The sequence below is a fragment of the Lytechinus pictus genome, chromosome 14 (genome assembly GCF_037042905.1).
Source record: "Lytechinus pictus isolate F3 Inbred chromosome 14, Lp3.0, whole genome shotgun sequence".
Taxonomy (NCBI): Eukaryota; Metazoa; Echinodermata; class Echinoidea; order Temnopleuroida; family Toxopneustidae; genus Lytechinus; species Lytechinus pictus.
In genome coordinates, this window is record NC_087258.1 from 7234235 (window position 1) to 7261374 (window position 27140).

At 35.6% G+C, this 27140-nt stretch overlaps 1 protein-coding gene across 1 annotated transcript; it reads right to left on the minus strand.

The window, feature by feature from the left end:
- Positions 1–179: 179 nt before the first annotated feature.
- On the minus strand, positions 180–22850 carry LOC129275969 (calsyntenin-1-like). Its single transcript, XM_064109334.1, has 12 exons — positions 22510–22850; positions 21412–21669; positions 14397–14563; positions 13405–13516; positions 12509–12699; positions 11577–11686; positions 10932–11131; positions 9578–9757; positions 8238–8383; positions 7647–7800; positions 5704–5873; positions 180–4970 (listed from the first exon to the last, which is right to left on the minus strand). Exons 1-12 carry the CDS (start codon positions 22844–22846, stop codon positions 4815–4817), a joined length of 2181 nt encoding a protein of 726 aa, XP_063965404.1. The 5' UTR covers positions 22847–22850; the 3' UTR covers positions 180–4814.
- Positions 22851–27140: the final 4290 nt, after the last annotated feature.

Genomic DNA, 27140 nt, shown 5'->3' on the forward strand with positions numbered 1-27140 from the left:
CTTCTCTTTTTCCTCATCTCTCACCCTTTCTCCCCCTCTTCCTTCCCTTTTCCCTAACACCCCATTCCACTCCCTCACCCCCTTCTCACCCCGCCTCCCCCCTCCCTTGAAACCACTTCCCTGGCCTATCACAACACATCAAATACACACACAAACACTACATGACAAATCTGTCAAGATTTAGTGTTGATAGTTTGAATTTTATTTGACTACTGCGGCAAAATGCATAATTGTCGAGACCCAGAATCCTATTTGATGTACTGTACAATTTGCACCCTGATATATATCTTTTAGTTAAACACCAAGGGAATATCAAATTCTTCATCTTCTGTATTTTTCTACAAATTTAATCCTACAGTTCCTATTTACATGTACATGTAATACCAAACGGCAATTATTTTACATCATATATTCATTCATATACATACTTGCGAGGACCGAAATAATCAGTTTTCCTCCTCTCTCCTTTTCTATCTTTTCACCTGTGAATACCCCAAAATTTAAAATAACACATATTCCTCATACTTTTTCCACAACTGATAGGCCTATCATGAAATGACCTTTCAACTCTGAAATTTCTACTTCAATTCAACCCGTCTCCTGACTTCATAAATTCCTTGAAAATGAATCCCATACTTTCTCACACACCTTTACTACCATGTACATGAAAATATGAGCTTTAATTTCCTGACCAGAGTTTCAAGGGCATGTCCCTTTTGACCGACAACTTTACGTCCCCAAATAAATTTCCATTTGATGCGTGAATGGTATCGATTGCTTGCATATCGCTGTCGGCAATTTTCATAATGTAATAAACTGGAAAACATTTGCATCAATGTCGTCCCCGGATACGAATAATTTCATTTCCAGTGCATACTTTAGAATTTTAACAATCACAACAATGTGAAATGTACATAATTTGCGTTGCTATGTAAGGAAAGTCATGAAGTTTATTCCATCTTTCACAACACATGCTATATGCAGTTCATATTGTGGTAGTTGAAATTGATCATATTGGACCACTGTAAAATCGTATTCAGGTCAAATACACTAAGATGATATTCCATTAGACTACCTTATACCTTAGAAGCATTGCCAAATGCAACAGAAGCATTAAAATCCTTTCATTTTACATCACCGCAACAAAATAAATTTGGGAATAGACTCACAAGAAAAGTCATCGGTCAAACTGGTAATAATATTCTTAGAAACATGTTAAAGCTACAATATACGATAGATTGTTGGAATCATGATTTACACTTTTCAGCCCATTATATTAACCAAATACGCACATCATTTAAGCACCCGACCCCCCCCCCCCCCTTAGTCCCATCCCTGATTTGCTGTGCTGGCTAGACGACTTTAAGAAGTTATCGAACTTGGCTCCCCTTTGGAAAAACTTTTGTGCAACATATTTTTTTCTTCAGTTTGAAAGCACTGATTTATCACAAAAGCACAGATTTAAAATCATTCACAAAATTAATATCAAACAAATTCTATGTGCATATCGGCTTCAGTTACCATTAAAAAAATCAATTAACATTCATGTATGATGTCTTTTGCAAATTAGTGTATTGAAAATGTTGGCTCATGTATGAGAAAGAAACGAAGAATGTAAGTACTTAGTACAAAACTATTACTGAATGCGTTCATTATGACCATGAGAAATTCCTTTTTTTCAGTGCAAACTACAGACTTCTAATCTATAGACACATAATTAATCAGATTTATTTACAACTTCAATACCCACAAACACAACTTCAGCACAATAGCTTTGTGTTGTTAGCCAAATGTACACAGTGATATATGTATTTATTCATATACACAATATAAACACATAGAAAATTGCATGTGCAAAGCCAATTGGTAGTGCTTTGTAATGCAATCGTTTTGATTCAGAACCCACATCCCCCTAGCCCAATTAAAGATCATTTTATACTGTCCAATTTCAGAGAAAATTTGAATATGATTATGCAATATGAATAATCAGAACATGATTTTAAAACCCAAAGATTGATCCAAGTTTCACCCCTAATAAAGTAAAATTAGAGTGATGATTATGATCTAGTTCCCAAATTACAGTATTGAAATGATATAATATTAATAATTACCAATCATAGATAATAATTTATAAAAGAAAATCATCAGTACATTAATTAGCCACTTCTGCCTTTATATGTTTCAAAAACCCTGCAAATAGATTTGAGTGATTGAATTGCTAAGCATTGAAATTATTAAAGACAACCACTATTTAATACAATATCACAATGTTAGTACTTCATTGTGATAAAAAATGCTGATTTGAGTTGGATAATAGTTACATTTTAGTGGTGGGATACCAGTCAACAGGAAATATTCAACATTCAGTGTACAAGTAGGAAAAATCTACTGTGATCTACCCATTGCAAAAAAACCTTCAAACATTGATGAAACGTAAAATAAAACGTGAAACGAAGTGAACACAGAACTCCCTTATTTAATTTACATCAGTTTTATACACATAAATGGCTAAGATAAATGGAAAAAAACCTTCACATTCATACAAATGTACACAAATATAATATTTACTGCAACATTTATTTAATATAATACTTTCAGTAATTATATCCCTTACAGATTTATTTCCCAAAAGCAAGTACGATAAAGTCTCTGGCTGAAAAACGCTAAACCAAAGCAATAATTGGAACAAAGAAAGTATAATCTCCTCATTTTAGCAAGATAAAATTTGACCTAAACCTAAATTTGCAGATTAACAAATGATGCTTGATGCAACGTAAGTTTTCACTTTATACAACTTATATTTGTCAGGATCTATATACAAGCTTTTATGTTTAAGAGGATAGCATGATTTTCAAAGTAAGTCACAAAAATACTGGTTTATCATACTGGACCATCACAGAGAATGAATAGTTAAAAAACATGAAACAATTGGTTAGGAATAAATAGAATTTTCTTTTAGAATTAATATCATCGTAATAAGTATAAGAGAAGATTTGTATTTTGAATATGAGGTATAAAGAGAGGTTTGGTTTGAGAATTAAAATCATGATAACTCCAGCAAAATAACATGTAACTAAACTTTTGTCTAATCAACTCTGCGTTTCTTTTACTTTTCACTCCTCTCTACTGCAAGAAGCCATTATTATTGCATTTTTATCTTCTTTAAAACTACATGTCCAACACTACTAATCTAATATTTTTTTTGAACAATATCATAAAAATGCCACTTTTTCATCTCTTTTTTTGTAGTACAGCATAAATTACAAGATAATAAGATATAGTCATACATTTCTTCTCTTCTCAAAAAATACATTAATATATAATTGGTCAAAATCAATTTACAACTTAAAAAAAAAAAAATCGCCAACGAATCTCGAGAGCGGCATATGAAGAGGAAGGGGTGTTTTCAAGAGGTAAGAATCGAGATGGGGGCAGTGTCAGTCGAGGCTACCATCTACTTATGGATGGCAGGCCTATTTAAAGAGCTAGATGCCAAAAGGCGATATCTCCACCTATGATGAAAATGGAATTATCAATACCAGTATATACTTCTGCTCGAGACCTGTCTTTATACAAAAGCTTTGTGATAGCTTTCATTCATAGGCAAAGTTTTGTCAACAAATGCACTTTTCTTGAAAGTAATAAAGTTGAAAGTAGTACCTTTTGGAATAATTCTCCAAGTTTTCACAGTATTACTGTTACCATTAGTTTAAATATGTGGATTATGGCGTGTATGGTGTCTGCAAAGTGTAAAGTAAGAGAATAATTTGAGCCTAATTTTCTAGTTGGCAATCACCGTTAACATAATGAGGTATTCAGAAAAAATCTCCACCGACATTCAACACCTCGCATATTTAGTCTATTGACTGATCATAGGATAAACCTATAGAGGTAACAATATTCTGCAAGGTTGATTTTACTCCTCAAATTGGCAATAATTGTTGATTTTTTTACCCAATTCAAAAGTCTGAAAACAATGAAATATGGTGAAAACTCAAGTCAAACGAATGACGATAACAAGATTTGATGAACAGTTGCAAATTTGCATTTATGAATAAAGATTTTCTATTTTCAATGATAATAGCAAAATTTGATGAAAAGTTGCCCGTTTATGATAAAGTTTTCAACACATTGTCAATTTAAAGAGTGTAATGTTTAGCTTCAGTTGAACAGCTTTAATTCAGCAATGGCACGTCATACTGCACTGGTAATGGTATCATTTTTTTCAAAACATTTTCTCTTTCTAATCATATTCTATGTGTGATTGTTAGAATTGAGGATAATAAGAAACTGCAAATGTAGCCCGCTGTAGGAAATATTGTTCCTCTATGGGTTGATGTTTGTGCTAAAATTAACATATTTTCATCACTAATTCAGCCTTTAATGTATCACAGATTAGGTCTTATATAATACCAACATTACATATTTCAAAAAAACAAACTTAGCTTTTGAACGACCAAATAATCATACACACTCTGATAACAAATAAGCATTAAAAAACCACACAAACTTTTCATAACAGCAATTAAAATTGTACAATTAGAGACCATTTAGACATGAAGTGAAAATTAAAGATCTTTGTTGAAAAAAATCAACCACTCTTTGTACAATATAATAATAATAATAATGCTTTGAATTTAGGAGGAGAAAGTTTTGATTGCAAAGTTTAAAATGAGAGAAGTTGGACAAAAAAAATTAAAGGAGTTTTAAAAAGAAAAGGGAAGGAATAGGGATGGAAAAGGAGGATGAAGAGAGGCAAGGATTGATTGAGCGAAGAAGGAGGGATTTGATGGAGAATACGATTAGGGTTGCTTTCAGAATTTCATTGTTGAATCATCCCATTCTAACGGCGTCCCTTTGATTTCGACGCAAACTTCTTCTTCCTCTTCTTCTGAACTGGAGCTTTCGTCTTCCAAACTATCCTCGTCGTCGTCTTCGCTCGATTCGTCAGTGTCTCCTGTTGGAATTGGCTGGAGAGAGAGAGAAAGGAGGAAGAATCGGAATGAATAACTTGCTTCCTTTTATATTGAATAAAGGCACTTATCTGCAATCAAAATAAATTGGGTAACTTTTTGAAAATTTTTCACCTGCACGAGATGCATAATTGGCAGGTGAATATCATTTAATCATGATCTCATCAGCTACGAACCAACATACGGGAAAACTTGAAACCATGCAGCCATGGCATATTTTCTTTCAGCAGAAAACGACCCATATAGTGCTGCACTTGACCCAAATGAGGTGAATGGCTACCTGGGACCCGTTGCATAAAACTTTTTGCCATAAAAATCTTTCGCAAATAGACAAAAACTCTGGCAAACAAAATTATGCCACTGAAAATTACAAATAAAAAAAACTCTGGCAAAAAATTTGCCAGAGTTTTCTATGGCAAAAGTTTTATGCAACGAGTCCATTATTCCTCGAATGCTGTAGCACCTATATGGTGGCTCAGCTACAGCCGGGTATTAATATGATACCAAGTATTAAGCGTAGTGGAGTATATGCACATAGAATCTGCACTATATAAATAGACATTATCATTTGGCTTACTATTATCATTTAAAATCTTTCAGTAGTTAGCCAATTCTATGATAATTTAGTTTTAGGATTAACAATTTTTTTTTTATGCCTAAATCTTAATATTTGTGATCATCTTCTTAAATATCATCCTAAAACATGAGCCCATATCTATCTCCGACTTACCCCTTCCATGGGATTTACTGTGATGTTGAGGGCCGAATCGTCCCAATCCATATCTTGACCGTCAAACGCTCTGTTAGCCTTGTGGGCAGCGTAGATACGGAACACGCCAAGGACGATCATAAAGAGAAGGAATCCCACGCAGAGAACGACAACAATCGCCATCGCTGTACCTGTGACAAGGAGGGGAAAAGGGAAAATTACTTATAATTACCAAAGAATTACATGCATTGATACTAGCAGAACAATAACTAATAAAGTAAGGTAATTAGTCGAATAGCAAAATATCTTTCAAGAGGTAAATGTTATGCAGTATCTTGTATCCAACATATTTTCAACTATTATTCTATTTACTACTGAATTTTCCATTTACCATAGACCTTGTACAAAACCCACATGGATCTAGTACGTAATAGGTTAAAGTCAAATGAATTTGTCTACACCATTAGTCAGCTTGACTGTGAAGCTGTGATAACTTGATGACATAATAATTCAATGATCAATAATCATTACTTAATCATCTAGAAAATAATAAACAAAAGTCCCAGTTATTTTATGAGAACATCACTATATCAAAATTAGAGTTATATTCTCAAGGGCACAGAAGAATTTCCTATAATAACCATTCAAATGAATATCAAATATATTCATTCCTGGCTGTAAGAAATTGTGGTTACAAGAGTCAGATAGCTCCAATGGTAGAGCACTGATCATGCAAACCAGTGTCTCTGGAGTTCAAACCCTGGTCAGGGCAGTTTGATTTTCTTACATTCTTATTTTTTAAGCTCTTTTCAATCCTATCAATTGTGATATTATAAGATTCCTCTGTTTATTAATCTACTTTTATGCAGTTATGTGAGATGAATCAATCAAGCCTGTCCATAGTGAAAAGCTGTCTTTAGTGGCCATGATTATTGTCTCCCATTTGAAAGGAATGTGTGCTATAGAACCTGTTATAGAATGGATGGGAAAATCCCTGCAATCTGATTGGTTGAGAGCAATGCAAGAATTTTTACTGGCTGCATGAACGATATCCCGATAATCAAAACGATATCCACTGTAAACAAGCTATCGTCCGAAAAGGTCATTGTGATGTCATCGCGCATGTACTGTTACGCTTGTTTACGTCAAAATTTTGAATTTTCGATCAAGGCAGAATGAATCAAATAAAGGATGCAAAATGATCTGTAAGTACAAATACGGTACCGTAATTGTCATAGGGATTAAAACTGCCTGCATACTCGTTAGTTGAGAAGTCCAGACATACGATCTAACGTGCCCTGGGCTGGCTGTGCACAGCCAAACCTCCACTGCAGGCCCAGGCAGCGGCGTAGGCACTGGCCCCCGGCGCGGGCCGGGCATACACACACAGCTATTGGAGGTCTGAGGCTGCCTCATACTTTATAGATCTAGTCAATGCAAAGCTGTATCTGGCATTTTGGGTATAATAATGCCTTTGTGCCTACATATTATCAAGTTAGGCATACATATTTATGTTGTCCAGGGTTGTCAAAGGGTCTGCATTACATTTTGGAATTTTCATGCATCCGGTAATAAATCATGCGTCCGGTAAAAAAAAAATCATGCGTCCGGTAAAAAAAATCATGCGTCCGGTAAATATTTTCATGCGTCCGGTAAATTGAATTTACCGGACGCATGAAATTATCATGCATCCGGTAAATCATTAATTTTTGTGGTTTATTCAATAATTTTTTTCCATTCTATAAAACAGATGATGCATGGGTTTATTTCGTAGGTCAGTGGAACTGTGTGCACGCGGTAACTTTGGCATTATGGTCTAAACCATGTCAAAGTTACCTAGTGCACACAGTTCCTACTGACCCACTCTAACCCATGCATCATTTGTATATTATAAAGGCCACCTGTCATCAGTGTTTTAATAGACAGGTTTAACTGTACATCGATCCTATCAGATATATACTTACTTGATATTGCGCTCTTTGATGATGTAATATGTTGAGGAGAATGTTTTTCTTTGAGCTGATCATGAACTCTCACGTTGTTATGACTGAACATCACAGATTGCTTGACGTGACTTGGTTTATTCAGGGCACGCATCGTTTGATGAAGGACTCCGATCTGCACCAAATGAATATAAGATAATTGATAAAACACTTGCTATAAAACTGAACACTAGTCAGTAATCACTTAAAGTGAAGCAATTTACCAGACCAGATAAATCACAATATATGTCAAGTCAAATTTTGCCATGTTGCATAATAAGGTGCTCTATCTCTGCCATACATCAATAGTTGATGAGATTAGATGAAATGTTTTGGACTACATAGGAAAACTTAAGAATGTGTCTTGATAACATACCCTAACATCATAGTTATTGCTGACAAATCTTCATAAGAAAACTTAATACATACATAGGCAACACTTTATAGTAAAACTACTTACAAAACTATACAGGAACATTACATAAGAAAGCTACCGGTATATACGAAACTACATAGGAACACTATATAGAAAAATTACTTAGGAAAACTTGATCATGTGTTTTGATCACATACCCTAACGTCAAAGTCATTGCTGACAAATCTTCCATTGAGTTCTGAGCAGTGAAGGGTGAGACGACGATCCTGGCCTTTACCCGACGATGATTGAGAGTAGGAGATTTGCCTCAAAACATTCTGATAATCGTTCAATGTAGCTAGTCCTGTATATACCATGAGATGTAGAAAATACAAACTTGTTGAATAGCGGTACACTCATCAACAAAATATAGAACAAAGAACAAGTATGAACCCCCTATCCCCCCCAAAAAAAAATAATATTGCTATAACAAGAAGACAAAAAATGATATTTTGAAGGAGAAGCTAAGTTCTGTTCCACTTGTTTAATAAAAGTTTCCAGTTTTTTTCTTTATGACCTTGGCTACTGTTCATTTCCACAGTGGTTATATATTTTTTTTTAAACTTGCAAGTCACCCTTCTTGGAAGTTTGAAATTCAATAATACATCTATATATGAATATTGATGTAAATCAACATGAAGGAAATCAAGGAATTACACTCCTTGTAAACTTTCCAATCTAGTATCACGTAATAGAAATATATGTATGTCAAATATATGACATACACAATATGCAAAGTTAATGTAAGTTTCCGAGGGAACTAAATCCTCACTTGAGGCGATGAAATAGAAAAACAAACAACTTCAAAATACCTTAAATCTGGCAAGCACTTTACTCCACGTCTGCCCCTATATGAGTCCTTGGTCAAAAATGATGTTTATGTACCCTGACAGTGACTATGGACTTCTTGACACAGGAAGTAATTTGTCTCCGACCCCTCCCGTCCCCAAATATATACCCCTCCAAGGTCCCTCCTACTGGCGGGGGTAACAGCCCATGCATATGTTCTAGTTTCCTTTTGCCCTTTTAGAAAGTAGACTAACAAACAAACAAGGCGGCTCGTTTGTGGTGTTAGGTTTAAAAACTTAAAAAATAAAGTACTTTTTGATATTTGTGTATTTTAGTGGAGAAGGGTAAGATCCGAAATCATGTATTTAGGAAGATTTCGATATATTCTAGCCCGTTTTAAAAGAATATTTTATTCATTAGCAGTTCACCTAACCGTATAGACTATGCAAAGTGATACTAAGTAGATGATAGACTGAATGGCTATAGCCTAACTGGAAATTAGACATACCGGTAATTGTAAATTGGCAGTCAATTAGCCAAAGTGGTTTAGTAGACGAAATGGTTGTAGATGAAGTAAGATTAGACTAAATGAAAAGTAGACAAATCATGTGGAGACAATTCTGCAATTTCCTGAACATTTAGCATTAGCCAAGATCAGTGTTTCAACCTAATAGCAAAACTAAATTTGACCAACATCTCAAATTCTTACCTTTGATGACCATCCCAGAGTCCGAGTTGACCACGGTCAAGCCATGCTGCTGAAGGACCTTCTCTGGAAGTGTCAGTGTTTCTCCGTCCATCAGCTGACCCTGCTTGACCAGTACACTGCAGGAGTCTAGGTTATGGGTGATCAGGTCTGGGGTGTTACCACCTGTCACTTCTTGTTGCTCTGGACAGGGAAAGACAAGACAAGATGGAAACTTTTAAAGATCATACTAAATTTGATATTTTTACTTTCAAAGAGTTAGACAAATGTGATACAGTGAGGTACATAAAACATAACATAATTTTCATAATTCCTTCATCATGATCTTCATCATCATTACCAGTATTCTCCTCTTCATTCCTACCACTTCCCCCTTCCTATTCTATTTCTCTCCTTCTCTTTCTCCCCTCCTCTTCTGCTGCCCCCATTTCCTCCTCTTCTCTCCCCTCATCCTCTTTTTACTCCTCCCATCCTATTCTTTCTTCCTTTCTTTTTCTCCTCCCCCATCTCCCTCCCTTCTCCTTCTCTTTCTCTCCTCTTCCTGCTACTGCTCTTCATCATTACCACCACCATCATCAACCCACAGAATACACTATGATGGGCAGAATCTTGTCCTTATCGTCCGTCATATCTACACAGATCACCGTTTCATAAACGCTACATTGTCCCATTTTCTTTGAATACACATAGATTTCATTGCATAAATGATGGTCCTTCATAAATACAATTTAAAGGACAAGTCCACCCCAGAAAATGTTGATTTGAAAAAATAGAGATAAATCAAAGGAGCATGATGCTGAAAATTTCATCAAAATCGGATGTAAAATAAGAAAGTTATGATATTTTATAGTTTCGCTTATTTTTCACAAAACAGTTATATGCACAACACAGTGACATGCAAGTGAGACAGTCGATGATGTCCATCACTCAATTTTTCTTTTGTTTTCTATTGTCTGAATAATACAATATTTCATTTTTTACAGATTTGACAATAAGGGTCAACTTGACTGAAGCATATAGTATTAAAGTATGCTAATTCCACATGTTCAGGGGGAAATAAATCTCTGTTTCACTTGACAATAAGGAGAAAATAAGAATATTTCATATAATAAAATACAAAATAAATAGTGAGTGGATGACGTCATCAGTCTGCTCATTTGCATACCGACCAGGATGTGCATATAACTGTTTTGTAAAATTAAGCGAAACTTTGAAATGCCATAACTTTCTTATTTTACATCCGACTTTGATGAAATTTTCAGTGTTATATTCGTTGGATTTTTCTATTTTTATTCATTAGAACTTTTTGTTGGGGTGGACTTGTCCTTTAAAATAAAACGAATCCAGTTCCACTGACCTGCACCAAGTTCCTCCTCCTCCTGTTCAGTCATGATGCTAACGATGGTGACAGTCTTGAAGGGCTTGATGCCTGCCACTAGGTTAGCAACAGTCTGAGATGTTGCCTGGGATCCGGTGATGCTGATGGTAGGTTCGTGGGGTTGCAGGACCATCACATAGGAGGAGACATCAGGGATGGTGATCTCAACACCGTTGCAGCTACAGAGGTGGATGGATAAAAAGATGTATTCGATGTTATAAGAATTGTAACATTACACTTTTGTACAGTGTTTATTATTCTAGAAAGACATCATCATCATCATCATCACCATCATCACCGCCGTTGCCACCACCACCATTACCACCATCGTCATCATCATTCTCACTAACACCACCATCACTGTCATTATCATCTTCATCATTATCACCACCACCACTACTACCCCCACAATCATCATCATCACCGCCGTAGATACTACCACCATTACCACCTTCATCACCACTATCACCACCACCACCACCACCACCACCGTCATCATCATCATCATCATCACCACTACTATCCCCACAATCATCAACACCAGCAGCATCTGCATCAACACCAGCAGCATCTTCATCACCATCATCATCACCAATATCACCACCATAACTACATGTCACATACCTCGCTTTAGTAGAGATAGAAAGTGGGCGTCGGCCCTGGGTGGGGAAAGTCCTTTCATTCACATATGCAACCTGTTGTAGTACACTGGAAAACTGTTCAGTAAGTTCACCCTAGAAGAAAACAAAATCAAAAGGAACATGCATAATGTATTTTGAAGGAACAAGTAATTGAGGTGTATTGTGGTTGTTGACAGAAATAATCATATCATTGATATGATCTGATATTCATTACTTGACCAATTCTTAAGCAATAATATAAGTTCTATACAAAGTTTGACCCTAAATCAAATGTTGGATAACTTCACTCTCATTTATGTTCTAATTAGAAATATTATTTTCCTTTTTGATGGAATGTAAACCAACTACAGTTACTCATTTCTAACAATGTAAAAAAAAACATCTCATTATATTCTGTCTTACTGATTGTTTATCCAATATATGATTGAAATGAACCTACATCCACGAAAACAAAGGAACAATTTTGCTGCAACTGTCAAAGCCGACAGTGTGGTCATTGCTGAAAACTTATATGAAACGATGTCAAGGGCTCCGTAACAGAAAGGTTTGCAATCAATCCCTTATCGGCAATGTCCAATCAAGACCATTGTTTCATGTGCATTTTGTTCAAAACATCAACCAAGAACCAATCAGAAGTGTTCTTACATATTTGAAATATGTTTTAACCTTCGTGTCACAGGGCCCCAGGAGATAAACTGATGCTACACAAGATAGCTGTGGCACTGTTGAGATATAAGTCAGGGGAGTGTGTCATGAAGCATCCTGTCAGTGATTTTCACTGACAAATTCGCTATGGGCCAATCAGATGCAAGGATTTCAGTAGCTTATAATGAATAGTCAGTGAAAATCACTATTTGTTTTATGAAATGCTATTCTGCTTCTTGGGATGCTGTTACAATGAAATCCAAGACTTACAGAGAGGGTGAGGTTGGTGCGGGCGGTGTTGATGCGAGCCACGCTGACCGGTAGGTTTCCGACGTTGAACGAAAGACCCTCCTTACATCTGACCATACAGGTGACCACCTCTGGGGTTTCGATCTGACCGGGGAGGATGCTAAGGCCGGCAAGGTAGCCCTGGAAGTAGTTAGCAAACTTGTCCTGAGCTCCTGGAGGGGCAAGAAAGGACATGAAGAGATTACAAACATGAGATTATTAAAATCTTGGATTTTACAATATATGAATTAATGTTACAAGTAACAATACACTTGATATTTGAATTTAACTATGCACGCTGAATTAATTTTGAGGGATAATAATGACAACTATGTTATTTTCTTTGAATGAAGATTTCTACATTACACCATTGATACTTATGATTATCGGATAAATGTTATCCAAGAACTATTGTAATTTATAATCTTCTCTAATATGTATGTATAGGAGAAAGCTAATACAATTGTTCAATTTAATCGTACAAATGTGCAAAATTGCAACATCAGCGTGCAAAGGCTTAAAGCTCCTTCCGGTCTTATCATGAGGTAAAATTGTGCAATTGTGAAAAATGTATGTTTTCGTATGTCCTACTTATCTTGAATATTGTAGGCAGGCTCTTGTCCAGTCTTGCAGACTTTCTCAAGCCAAGCAATCACTTGCATCTTTTCCTAATAGTTTTTTTGTTGTTGAATTATTACAAACAGGTACTTGATGTATCAAGCGCTTCATCAAAGTGGAAATGTGGAATATTATCATTTATTAAAGCCATCAGATAAACATAGAAAGAATGCTCAAGCAACCTTTGCTTTCACTAAGCTATTCTTTAAAGTCACTAAACTATTCTCACCAAGTTTCAAGAATGTTTGGAAGATACATACCCTTATAACATGCTCCTACAGTAGTAGCTGTAGGATTAGCTGTAGGATGAAGGGGCCAGTCCTCAGATACTCTAGGACCAATCTGAGCTTCTCCATCAATGAATAAGGAGGCCTGAAACAAAAAATAGGAAAGGAAATATGGTTCACATATATGTGAAACAGTTGTGTACCAGTTCATTGAAACTTCGCCGTGAACCAGAATAGCCTGGTGGTTAAGTCACTGCCAGGCAAGCAGTAGATGACAGGGTCGAATCCCACTAGTTACAATTTTTTCTGACTTATGATTTTCAACACATAGGAGTAATGCAGAAAATTTGTTTACAAATTATAATTTCCTCCTATTAAAGCCTCTTTAGTTAGTTGTGTACGTGTATATCACTATAAATAAATCGTTTTTATCATCAATATGATCCTCATGGATGAATTCAAATGTGGTGTCAAGCTTTTGGTGTTGGGTCAATGCTTACATCAGCACAACACCATCATAAAATGAAGCAAGTTGTGGGACGAGACGAACTAGGTGTCGAACTATTAATAATGTAGTCTGGATAACTTTTTTAGTTAACTCACATGAGGTGTTGAAGCTAAGTAAGACGATTTTGCATCTAACACCACCAACACTGAATTTGAAACCACCCATTGTGCAGCAAATGTACTCAAAATCCTGGTTTTCACAGGGTTATCAAAAATTTTGCAAAGGTTTTGCAAGGATTGCAATGACAAAAATGGCAAAGTCCACAATCATCTCTCATGTGGAAAAAAATTGGCACACTTTTGCTGGATAATAAAATGTGAATGATTAACTTTTTAAACCATTTTTTGACATTGGCATCCTTGCAAAATGTTCATGAGCCCTATGAAACCATGCTAAAAGAGTTGCATGACACTTTCTTTATTATCTTTTTTTTTTACATCATAAACCCTTGTCTATTCTCATATCCTTTACCCTAAGCCTATCCTTTAAATAAATATCAAATCAAATCTTTCCTCACCTGTAACTCCTCGATGTTGATGGTGTAACGATGCCACTCCTGATCGCAGACCTGTTTGAGTTTCCACCTATACATGGATGGGTAGAAACCATCACCCGTCTCTTGCCGAGAGACAAACACCAACCGGCAGTTGTGGACGTACAGGCCATAGTGATGGCGATTCAAACCTGGAGGAGGGAGGGGGGGAAACAGAAAGGCCACGAGGAATGATAAATTACATTATGTGCCTTACCTGGCATATTAATAGGTGGTATATGAAGATCTTGGTTCTGAGAGGTGATAAATAAAATTTTGATAAATTGAATTATAATTTCATTTATCCAGACAACTTTACTTTAAGTCAAGTCCAAAAAAAAGATGAGAAATTCAAATGAGCATAACTCTTAAGATGTCATCAAAATCTGATGTAAAACAAGAAAGTAAAGATATTTCACAAAAGTTATTATCACAACACAGGCGGTATGCAAATTAGGGAATTGGTGACATCACCAAGTCACACATTCTTTTGTATTTCATGATATGAAATATTTAATTTTTTTCTATTATAATTTAAACATGGCTGCTTTGTCAATAAGCATGATCAATTGCTGCTGCTGTAACCTTTGTCAAATCTAAAATAATTGAAAATTTATATATTTAACAATAAAATAAGAACCAAAGTTGACTTGAGGGTACTGTCCCTTTATGAAAACAGGAGAAGTAGAACAAAATATTGGTTCTGACATAAGCTTCCTTTATATGGAAATAAAGAGTTTGGATGGACTTTAATAACTGGAAATTATTCTCAATTAACTGGACATCAAAATCCTTTGCTCCGGTCAAGGATGGGGGGGGGGGGGGGGTAGGAAGAATTGTCTTCAAAGAAATGAATTGTCTAACCTGTATTTCCATGAACTGATCTAAATTCTTCAGGCAATCAAATTGGCCTTTCATTTCTCATAACAATTTTTCACACCAATTTTCATATTTCACAACTTTCTATTGACAGGCACCTGATCATAAAGCAGGGGGTAATAATGCAGATCATGACATTAACCCATCATCTACCATCTTCATTCATCCTGATAGACTTTATAACAGGAGCTGACCAGTTATGGTAGGTGTTGGGTTAAAACAGAAAGGTTACCAGCATTCAACCATGAAATGGATTAATATAACCATGACATTGTTTAATAACCCTAAAGGGTCAATTTCACAGAGTAATGATCCCCTTTTCCCTCTATACTTATATTCTCTTTCGCTCTTCTCTTTTTCATCCCCCCCTCTCTCCCACCCTAATATCTCTTTCTCTTTCAACCTCATAAACTTGGGGAAGATGAATTTTTAGGTTAATTGCAAAGAAAGAGAGTGTTCTCACTCTGATGATATCATCAGTAGTTCGTATTCTGCTAAATTACCCAATTCTAATTTTTTTTCCCTTTGGAATGCTATGACAAATGAGTTTGAGTTGCCCTACATTTTTAAAGTATTACGATCTTAATAAGTTTTCCTATTTCCTTTAAAAAAGAATAAGCTGAAATATGAACATGCTCTTGGAAGTAGTTTAGTTGACTTTTTGAATTCTGCAAACTTTAAAAATGTGCGTATACATCTAGAGTAATATCAGTTCATACTGTAACTTTTCAAATGCTAACCATAATAATTCCTTAATCAATATATCACATTTAATATTTATATAAACTTGCTTCAAACCCAAGATTTCCTTCCACTATAAGCAATCTCTAAACTTCAGCCCGACTTTGAATAACTCCTTTAAGAAGAGTAGGTCGCTGATGAACAAATCAAGCAACATATCTTGTCAAGGGGCATCCGCAGAAGGGAACTATGAAATTGCACTCAAGGACCTAGCCCCTACAGAAACAAGAATGTAGTAAAGATGAACATTCCTGATTTCATAGTCTGGGGGCAGTTGGCTGGATTACGCAAATGACCACTAGTTCAGATAGCAGACTAATTTAGTTAAACCTTTGGCCTTATTCACTTTGAACTTCTGGAGATTTCGAAACAGATTTTTGAACTACTGCGAGGTTTACAAAAAAAGGAAGAGGGGGGAAAATGCTGCTTCCGCCTGCAGCTGTTCGCCCCGGACAGGAAATATTTGATAACCGGACCCTTTCAAGGAATTCTTACCAACATTTTGAAGTTTGAAATAATTTAGACAATCATAATTGATTGTTCTAAATTGTGTCAATTCATTATAGCTGGTTTAGGATTTTGTAACAACAATGGAGTTGATAATTGATTTATCTAGTTTATCATGGAGTATCATAACTATACTAATTAGTTTGGATAAATACAATATTATCTTTTCCCCTGCAATCCTGTGACTATAGATAAGTTATCTTCATGTATCAACTATGAGTAAGATTGCTATTTATAATAACTAAACAGAACATAAATGAATCTATCATTAAACTAATTAAGAAATATTGATAATTGCCTATAAATATCGAGCAGAATTATGAAATCATTGTTATTTCTTAGATGCAAATTAAAATTTGGGGGAAATGTATTGTAATTCAATCAATTTGACATTGAAATTTAAACCCTCTTGTACACTTCAAAATGAAATAATTCTATGTGGAGACAGATAATATATGGGGATGGCTTGATGTATAGGACTTAGAAAAAACAATAAAATATGAGAATTAGAGAAAGAAATTATTTAAGAAAGATAGGAATATAATGATGAAAGAATAGATGAGCAAGAAAGATCCTCAGCAAAAGGGGAAAATACAAATAGGGAACTCATTGCCCTCTACATTTACGCATTCTCAAACAATAAGACTTATTCTAGAAGTGTCTCAAAACCTACTTTATCTTCATTAGCCATTTCCATATGATGCTTGTGTTTGTGAAAATATAGGTTTTTTGTGTCTTTCTTATGTTCTTTTTGTTTGTTGTTCAATGTGCTTTGTTAGCTTAGAAATGAAAAGTAATATTTATTTTCTTATTGATAGAGCAAACCTGCTTAAAACAGATTTAAGATGAGATTTGAGGCACAAACAGTGTTATTGAACAATGTACAAAACAGCATCACAGCATTAAGTACAAATTGCTTTTTTCTCTATCATTAGAGGTCCCTCATTTCATATATCCCATGCTCCCCATTATCTATGATTACGTAATCAAAGGTAATAGCACTTTAACAAACAATAACCCAGTAATCGTTTTAAAAAATCACTGATAGCTCACATCTATTGTACGAATCAAAACTTTTCCTTTGTTTCGATAATATGATAAAGTGATGATTCATAAATTATTATTTAGCTCTCTCGCAAAAAGTCAAATGTTTTATTCTTCTTCATGGTTCATAAGATTGAAATGCTGTACAATGAATATTCTGTTTTGTAATATTTTGTACAATATTATGTAACCACTTGACGTTTGATATATTAATTTGGAAGAAATTGAATGTCTACTTTCACTTGAATTTAGCATACATGTATTACTAATATTATGTATACATTATCACAAGAAGCAACTTTCCCCCTTCTTTTCACAAGTTTATTCCACTCCTTTAAATGGCTATAATAGTAAACCCCTATTGACTTTTTCCCTTCACATGTAGAGCCCCACTTGATATAACACACTTGTCTCTCTGCACAGTACTCAATAAGGATCTGAATAAATGATCTGAGATAGTCCGATGAAGTAAACAAAATCCTTTCCCCTTTTATTTCTATATCAACCTGTCAGCAAGGACGATTTGGAGAGAGAGAGGAGGGAACTTCTTTACCCCTCTCCAATCTCCATGGTGATCGGAAAGCCCCCTTCCTGCTACGGATTTAGGGTCAGGGGGTAAGAAGAGGGGTAAAGGGGGTCAAATTGTGATTGGGGTGTCGTCGAGTTCCGGATGAACAGGAAATATGCAGTAGGTTTGATAATTGAAATCAATACCAATTAAAGCCATGCCTTGTGAATATACTCAAGATGTTTCTTTATATTTGTATATTTTATTTTTTGGAAAGTAATGCTTCATGTATAATGGGTGATCTAAAAATGCAACTTGAACTTTTATGCTCAGTTTTGTAAAAGAATGTCAAACGTAAATGTGGGAATAAATTGTGCTTTATAATTTTCTTATTAAAAAAAGTTTTGTGACAATCATTAAGGGTTCTTTAACTACTACTTCTATTTGTGAAGGGTTTGTGAGGCCATGCTAATCTGTGGGTCATGTGTTGAAATTCCACCATGATCTGGCATCCTTTGGCAAGGAACTTTGCCCATTCGCAACCCAGGAATCAAATGAGTATTTGATAACATGAAAAAGCCTATTGATAATACCCAGCAGTCAAGTTTGGAAACTTTTGTGCGTCCCAAAGAGTGGAGAAGGTGCTACTTTGAGCGTGGACAAGCCAGGATTCATCGCTTGGGTTTGAAGTATATCTGTAAAGCTTAGAGATGTCTTTCTGAGTATGAAGTGCTATGTAAAACCAGAATGTTATCACAGTTTTCTTGAAGAGCTAATTCTTTTAATAAATCTTGACAAGGGTAATACCAAATGGGGCCTCAGAAATAACCTTAAGACTGAATATATTCCCTCATGGGAAGCTCAGTTTCATTCCTATTTTAATATCAATAATCATAAAAAAGTACATAGGGAAAAACACCTGGATGGAATAACTTATCATCGTGAGTTTGCAAATTTGGGAGGTGTCGAGAGCTAGTAGCAATGGGATAATATCAAATTAGAAAACATCCTATATCCCATTAGAGAATTCTAGAGGTCATGTCTGAAAGCATCAGACATGAACAAAATGGATCAGAAAAAAAAGAATGCCATGAATGAATGTATATGTACATAAATTGAAAAAGAAGGCATTGGTAGCTCAAGATTTTTGAATTTTTCATAGTTTTGTCCTAAGTCTCTGCTGGAATTTTTACAATTTCTAACAAAATTTATTTATGATCTTCATTTTTATCAGGAATTCTCGGTAAAAATGCCATGTTCAAACTATCTTATTGAAGTATTTTGTTGACGATTTATTTACTTGCTTGTAACGTACGTAGGCCTTCATTGTTTGAAATATCTTCTCCCTTTTCTATCCCTTTTCACACATTCTTCTTCCTAAAAAGTATATGCCATGTTTTTATTTATAAACAAAATTTAGTGACAAATATTCAACTGTTGTTGTTTATTTCTTTTGTATGGCCTTTAGCAATATCATTAGAATTACTGCAATTTTGGAATGGTTTCAATAACAAAAGACAAAGTATTTAGAAAATTTCCTCTGTTCTTAATGATCTACCTTTCATTTCAAAGAACACATACATGTTTTTCTTTCCATCTTTTTTCTGTCTTTCAACTAATGATATTATCACTCAAGGTAGAACATTCAAAATCCCAATCAATGTCTGCTCCAGAAATGTTAATTCCTTGAGCCAAGCCGTGTCTCTCAGAACAGGTGTACCCTCTCAATTCCACAGTACCCATTACAATCAAAGAGGGCTTCCTCATTCAAGAACTGACTGTGTATCCATCGTCTTGTAACATACACTCTTTAGGATGTGCGCTCCAAGAGCATGACAAACAGAACCAACAGCCAACAGGAAATTACATAGAGCTGACGATGTCTGCGCTCTGTGAAAGGAAATATCACCGGCTTACTTCAGTTCATGATATTCCTCAACCCTGGGTAAATCCTAAACATTTGATTTTGCTCAGCCTGCAGGGTTTGCCCCAAGTTTTTGTTGTCTATTCGAAGGAAGCATCCATCCTCGTACCTCATTAATCCCACTTCACGGAATCCCTGTTACCCGTCTGCAGACTTGTGAGTCTGTATGTGATATTCCTCCACCCCTGGCGAATCATAAACATTTGATTTTGCTTATCCCGCGGGGTTTGCCAACCAAGTCCACTGGGAATGACCTGTTTTTTGTTGTCTGTTTATAGGAAACATCCGTCCTCGCACCCCCATTAATCCCCCTTCACGGAATCCTTGTTACCCTTCCTCATCTGAGTTGCGGAGGGAACCCGGTGTTTTGGGATTAACGCCCACCACAGCCTCCTCCAAATATAGGGGACATGATAGACAGAGGCTTCTGTTAGAGTGTGTCAACGATACCATCGTCAATAACAGAAGAGTCAGATACTGTCTTTGGGGTGAAGAGAGCTTCGCATATCACGCATGTGCCACTCTTGAATGACAAGAACGCACCATCTCGGTTTTTCGAAGTAAACATGGATGTTCATTTCCTCAAAATCATAATAAAAGAAAGAAAATCTCATAAGGTAGCCACTTTGACACCTGTTTCTTGAGCATGTGTTGCTCCATGTGTCACTGCTGCTTATCACAGATGATATCGCTACCATGGGGCACCATCAGGGACTAGAATGTGGACTTGCTTTACATCAGGGTCTACGGACAACAGATGTGACATTAACAAAATTATAGGAATTTTCATCTTTACACATGGACAGCTGAAATTTTTTTGTAACATTTCTAAAAGGAGGTTGTCTCACTTTTCTAATTCCTACCTTGTAATTGTCACTTGCAAGGGGAATTTTTTTATTTTCTTTGAATCATGACAATCTGAGTGAAAAAACATGTGCATCCAGTATGCAAACTCTTGAAACCCAAAATTAAAAGATTAACATTAGGTCTTTGAAATAATGAGTTGAAAGTAATTATGTTCCTTATACCTCGGTCACATTTGCTCTACGGCGGCCGTACGGCGAGTCGAAAACAGCCGTTTTATTCATTTTTATTCAAATCACCTATATTTAGCTGGTACAAAAAATGTTAAAACGACTGTTTTCGACTCGCCGTACGGCCGCCGTAGAACAAATGTGACCGAGGTATTAGAGTGCCCATACATCAACAAAGAAATACCTGCCTATGGAAGCATTCTATAAGGAAAATCACCATTACTGACAAAATTGTTTCATAGGTAGAAATTCTCTGTAATACAGATCTGACCAAAATTTTCTTGAGCAAAAGTTGTGTCCCCTCAAAGAGCAAGGAATTCTCCTTTGAGGACATCTCTCAGAATTATTAGTCACAACTCTCACCTTTGCTGTCTGATTTGCAAACAATGTACTCCGGATCTCCACCGACGATGTTCCGATGCTTCATCCAAAAGGAGATGGAGAATGTTGAGGTTAGGTTGTCGGGTGGGGCAAACTGCTCGGGAACGATGACAGCATCCCTGACACCATCAAACTGGTAGATCTGGTCACTCTCGTTGCCGTTGTCTGAAGTAAGCTTCTTGGTCCATTGCTCACCAGCATTAGGGCGGGGCAGGAGGTCGTAGGTTCCTGCATCAGCATCTACATGAAAAACAGATCGTGGGGGGGGGGGGTGGGGAGGGTTAATCACAGAATATTTTTTAAGTGTTGAGGTAATCATAGTAGTTTGTAACAACAAGATGATCTTGTGCCAAGTGTGATGTCCCAAATTTCAATTTCCTAAGTGTTTCAAAGTGGGACTGAATTTCTAATAACCTTTTTCAAATTTTGATAAATAATAAATGATGTATTCACAATACTTGTTAACAATGAGAGAGAATTTTGATCTACCTATCTGCTCCGAACATATACCTCAATGTCTACAAGTGGACTGCTTTCAGTTCACCCTCACAATTAACTCCTAAGCACTCTTTAAAGACCACAGAGGAAGTCAAAACAACTATGCATTATTGGAAAGCTGTGAAGATTCAGAATACAACAATGTAAGTTTCATGCATTTTCACTGCTTACTAGCTCGGTATTATGCTTTGTAAACACTCAAATTTGTGATTCTCGATTATGGGATTCATTGTGCTTCTCAACGACCTGAATTATATGACATCATCCTATGTGACTCTTTAAAAATATTTGAATTTGTGAGCTGGAAATCAAGAAAATAGTACAACTTTTCTACTTGCCAATGCATAAAATCACAGCTGCATCCACATACGATGACGTTAAAAAATCTGTCGGTGGATTGCACAATTATACACATTTTCGGTATTTGTGAACTGGAAAATTTCTCAACGAAACACTCAGCTGGTAAGCTGTAAAAAATATGTGAAGCTGGCTTTGTTCTATTTTGAACCTTATCAGCTTTCAATTGGTGTATAATTTGTCAGTTCAATTTTTTTGCTTCCAATATTAGGTCTTTAAACTTACTGCAAAGTGTGCGCTGAGACTGAGTGGAGTAGGTCTCTCTATCACAGCCAAACCCAATATGGTCGGTCTGAAGCGTCACAGTCGTGGTCAGCGACGACGAGTTGCACACCAGGCGTCCGCAGGTATCCAGGTAGGCCTTGGGTGCCAAGGGTGTGGCCTTTGAGCCCGGGAGGTACTCGATGCGCTTGGGGACACCCTTCCAACCTGGCTGGCATTGCTGCGAGACGTGGATGTTGACTGGGATGGTGTCACTGCAGAGACCGCTGCAATCGCAGGATTGAACCTGGAGTGAGTAGGTAGATCCTCCTTCAGATGTTAACGTTGAGGTGGCTGACATACGACCTGGATATGGAAGATATGAAGAAGAATGGAGAATTTAAAGTTTAAGTCTTTACATCACAAAAAACAGCAAATGATTCAATAATAAATGCATTTGAATAATCAATACATTTGATACTCAATAAACTTGACCTTAGTTGCATCAAAAGATGGTATCTCCATCTAGTATCTGGAACACTTGTAAGCAACATGACTAGAATAAAAGAAATCGTTTTTCATTTATGTCCCATCGTCAATGCTTTATTTGCTCAAACTGTCCCGGAATGAAATCATAAGAGCATAAATTAATGATCAATATTTTGTTATTTTAATATTTACCTGGGTGAATAAAAAGAAATCACAAACATTCTTGATAATGTGATGTACATCTCGGACAAGGTATGATAAAACAGTTTCAAGCAACACAACATACAACAACAACCACAGTATATATTGTTTCATATGGTGGGTAGGTAAAATGTCAATAGATTTTTTAAAAATACATCAAAACAAAAAAATTGAATGAATGGGTAGTTTTAATTAAAGATAAAGGGCTTAATATTGAGAATATGGTAATAGAAGTTGAAACAAAATGTAAATTCCTTCTCTTATCATTATTTTCAGAACAAGACGTGAATAAAAATGGTGTCAAATATTACTGAGCCTGTTTACTACCCATCGAGTTTGACATTTTAAGTAACCTACTTATCGCTATTTTCCTCCTAGAATTCCCTAGAGAAACATCACCATGTCTAGTATACGCCAATCAATTATGGTATCATCACACTACCCTTGCACTAAATTGATAATAAAACACTTCTGCCCTAATTTCTTACTCATAAGGTGCCAAATAAGAGAGTTCCTCGGGCAATCAACTCATGCATTATGGGTCTGAGGGCACTATTACAATACCTCGCTTTCTTCACTAGAATTTAATTTGGGGGCGGTTTAGCAGTCAAGCCTCAGCACAGTAGGAGACTAACTCAAGACGTCTGTCGTTCATGCTGAAGCTAGCCTTATTAACAGGAGTTTCCTGAATATATCACAAGGTATTTAGTAAAAATATCCTGGAGAATGCTACGTAATATACTTTCATAAATTTTAACACTTTTTTTTCAAAAGAGGAATAACTATGATTACTTTGTCAGTGTTTTGAGAAGCTCTTTTTCTCATTGAAGCAATACTGTAAGTTCCAAATAAAAAATCAGCTTAAGATAATCACAAATGAAAAGAAAGACTGTAATTGCTACAATTTTATTCATATTTTTACTCTACATTTGAAAGAGTAGAGTGCACTCTGACTCCAAGTAGGAAATGTTTATCAGTAGAAAAATGAGAGCAATAAGGAAAATAAATCAATGGGAATATTTTCCCTTCAGTAAAATTAACATCATCATTAGACACAAACACTAAAATGATCAGTGAAATAGAGACAAAGGACCTGAAACAAGATGCAGTCTGAGAGTTCCTGAACATTCACACTGATCGATCAGAATGTAGAGTTCATGTTCTTTTTCTCGACAGCACACAGATCAATGTAATCGATTAGCTAGAATGAATTGCACACTGAGAGGTCTACAATGCAAGTGGTAAAAGCCAGTATGCGTACTACGTCATATACTGCAAAAACAGCAGTGTTAAAACTGCACCAATGGGTGTTGTAAGATGCCTGCACCAAGCATTTTACACCAGTGTTATATTCATGTTAAGTTCAGCATCCATTGGTATTAAAACTACACCAGTCAGTGTTGTAAAATGAAAGGACTACACCAAGCATTTTACACCAGTGTGATATTCAGTGTTCATTCACCCATTGGTGTTAAAATACACCAGTCATTATTGTGAGATGACTGCATCAAGCATTTTACACCAGTGTTATATTCATGGCGTAAGTTAAAAATCCATTGGTGTTAAAACTACATCAGTTTGTGTTATGAGAGGATTGCATCAAGCCTTTTACACCAGTGTTATATTCATGGTGTTAATCAAATACTTATTGGTGTTAAACTACCAAATTAGATGTTGTGCAATGTACACCAGTGGTATATGATTTGATATTACAAGACTTTAATATCTACGGTAGATTGTGGTATAATGGCAGTCCTGAATTTAGGTTCAGTCAGGAAGACTACGGACTACACTCACTTTTCTTTGTTGTCTTCAAGACTCGAGTCATTAACAAATTACCCTTTCACTATATGCCCTCTAACTACATTTTAACCTGTGAATCGAACTTGTTAAAGCATAGTAAAGTTAGACTTGTAATCTAGACTGTTAGGTGACACACTATTTCTGTAATGGGTAATGTAGATTCGTTGATTCAGTTACATGAAAATTATTTTTTATTTCCTGTCAATGTGTCTGTGAGCCTTGGTATATATTCACTAGTAGGATCTAAATTGTAATTATTGATAGATGATAATGAGGTGAAACAAGCCAACTTTAGCTTGTTTTCATGATTGCTTATGTTTTGTCAATATTTTATCCTTTAGCCATTCTTTGTTTACAAAAAAGGCTTCAATGATGATGACATGAAACAAATGAATTTCAGCTTGTTTTTACAAAAACAGATCAGAAGTTTGAATTCTCTTGGGTGTCTGAGAGCAGTAGACTAGCCCGCCATTGCCCTCCAGAACGTCATTACATTAGGCCCAATAAAGAGTTTGAATGACAGTATTTTTGTCGCTTTCCTGAACAGCCCGAGATCCAAACTTCCATAAAGCAAGCAAAATACACAGAATTCATCACACGCCATCAGCCTTCTCTTTCATATTCTCACTTCATGTACATATTTCCATAATTAATCTCGCCTCCATGAAGTCCAATTTAATTTAGGTTTATTCAATTGACTGACTGACAGCCGTGTTGGATTAACCTACAATTCATTTGACGATGAATAATTTAAAAAGACGAGGGAATTGCAGAGTAAAATCAATATGTTCATAATAGTTTGTACATCCCATCTCTTCCTTTCTCTCTCTCACCCTCTTTTTTTTATCCCTCTTCCCTTTCTCTCTCTCTCTCTATATATATTTGTCTCTCTTTCTTTCTTGTTCTCTCCCCCTTTCTTTTGCTCTTTCGCGCTCTTCACTTTCACTTTAATAATCATGAAGAAGTATAAACATTTCAGATTCATAATTTCATCACAGGTTCAGAGAGCGAGAGAGAAAGAGGAAGAGCCTAACCATAGACTCACTGAAAAATGAAACATTATCCTCCACACAAATAGCAAAAAATGTCTTCAAAGCCTGATGATAGTATGGTAAGGAAATATATTGTTTATGTGATGAAATGTAAAGAAAAAGGAAAAAAAATCTTGATAGCAAGATCATGATCTCTCATTAGGCCCTTTGCCCTTCATGAATCTAAACAAACTGCAACCTAATGAAGCGGATGCATTCTTCAATAGTATGCACTAATTGGCTCTCGTAAACCTCGGTTCTCTTTCGTTCGTTCAGAGTCCCATGAGAAAAACAGAAAAGGTCCAATTAATATACATAAGAACCCAACGTCTGTATGGAAAATAAAGAATATGAAATAGGCTGTTCAAGATAGTATCACATATATTGTCATGACTTGAAATAATTCATTTTTTGTAATCATAAATAATACTAAAATATTTCTATATAGGCCAACTGCAAATCCTAGAACCAATATTTCTTATGTCTTTATTCTGAAACAGTCAATTATAAACAGAATATGATCATTATTAGTGAATTATATTGAATTATAATCAATTATTAAACAGAATTGTTTTTAAATATATGAATGCGCACCTTCCTTGACACAATTTGATTATGATTTCAAAGAAAACAATGTGATTATCTGTATTTTTCAAAACAAAATAGAATAAAAAAGATTCAGAAGTAAAATAAGAAAGAAGACCCTATTTACTTCTCTCTGTTTCTTTTACATATATTCCCAACCTTTGTTCATCTATCCCTCCACAAAAACTTTCCTTCCTTTTCACATGGCCAACATTCTGTTTTGTTTTTTAACATACATTATTATTCGAAATGTCCTGAGCAGTTAAATAGATATGTTTTGAAGTCATCCATCATGAAGCCTTGCTCATAAAACATAAATCAGAATTCCTTGATTCTCTGCTGTCAAAACAATTGCTCGAATACAATTCTTGCTTTGAAATATTTCAACAAAATAAAGTCACTAATCCTCTTTTATCTCACACTTCCTAAGAACATACCTGGCAAAGACATGCAGCATTGACAACATAATTCCTATTTTGACAGAAGCTATTGGATCTGATAGGTTAACATCGCTTCCATGTACTTCATAAATATATCTCTCTTCTA

Excerpts from the sequence above, each read along its gene's own strand:
- LOC129275969 (XM_064109334.1), bottom strand. The coding sequence starts at position 22,846 with ATGTCAGCCACCTCAACGTTAACATCTGAAGGAGGATCTACCTACTCA. Across the intron at positions 12,700-13,404 it reads TGTAGGAGCATGTTATAAGG|GAGCTCAGGACAAGTTTGCT; the intron begins GTATGTATCTTC and ends TTGCCCCTCCAG. Across the intron at positions 9,758-10,931 it reads GGAGGAGGAACTTGGTGCAG|AGCAACAAGAAGTGACAGGT; the intron begins GTCAGTGGAACT and ends TTCCCTGTCCAG.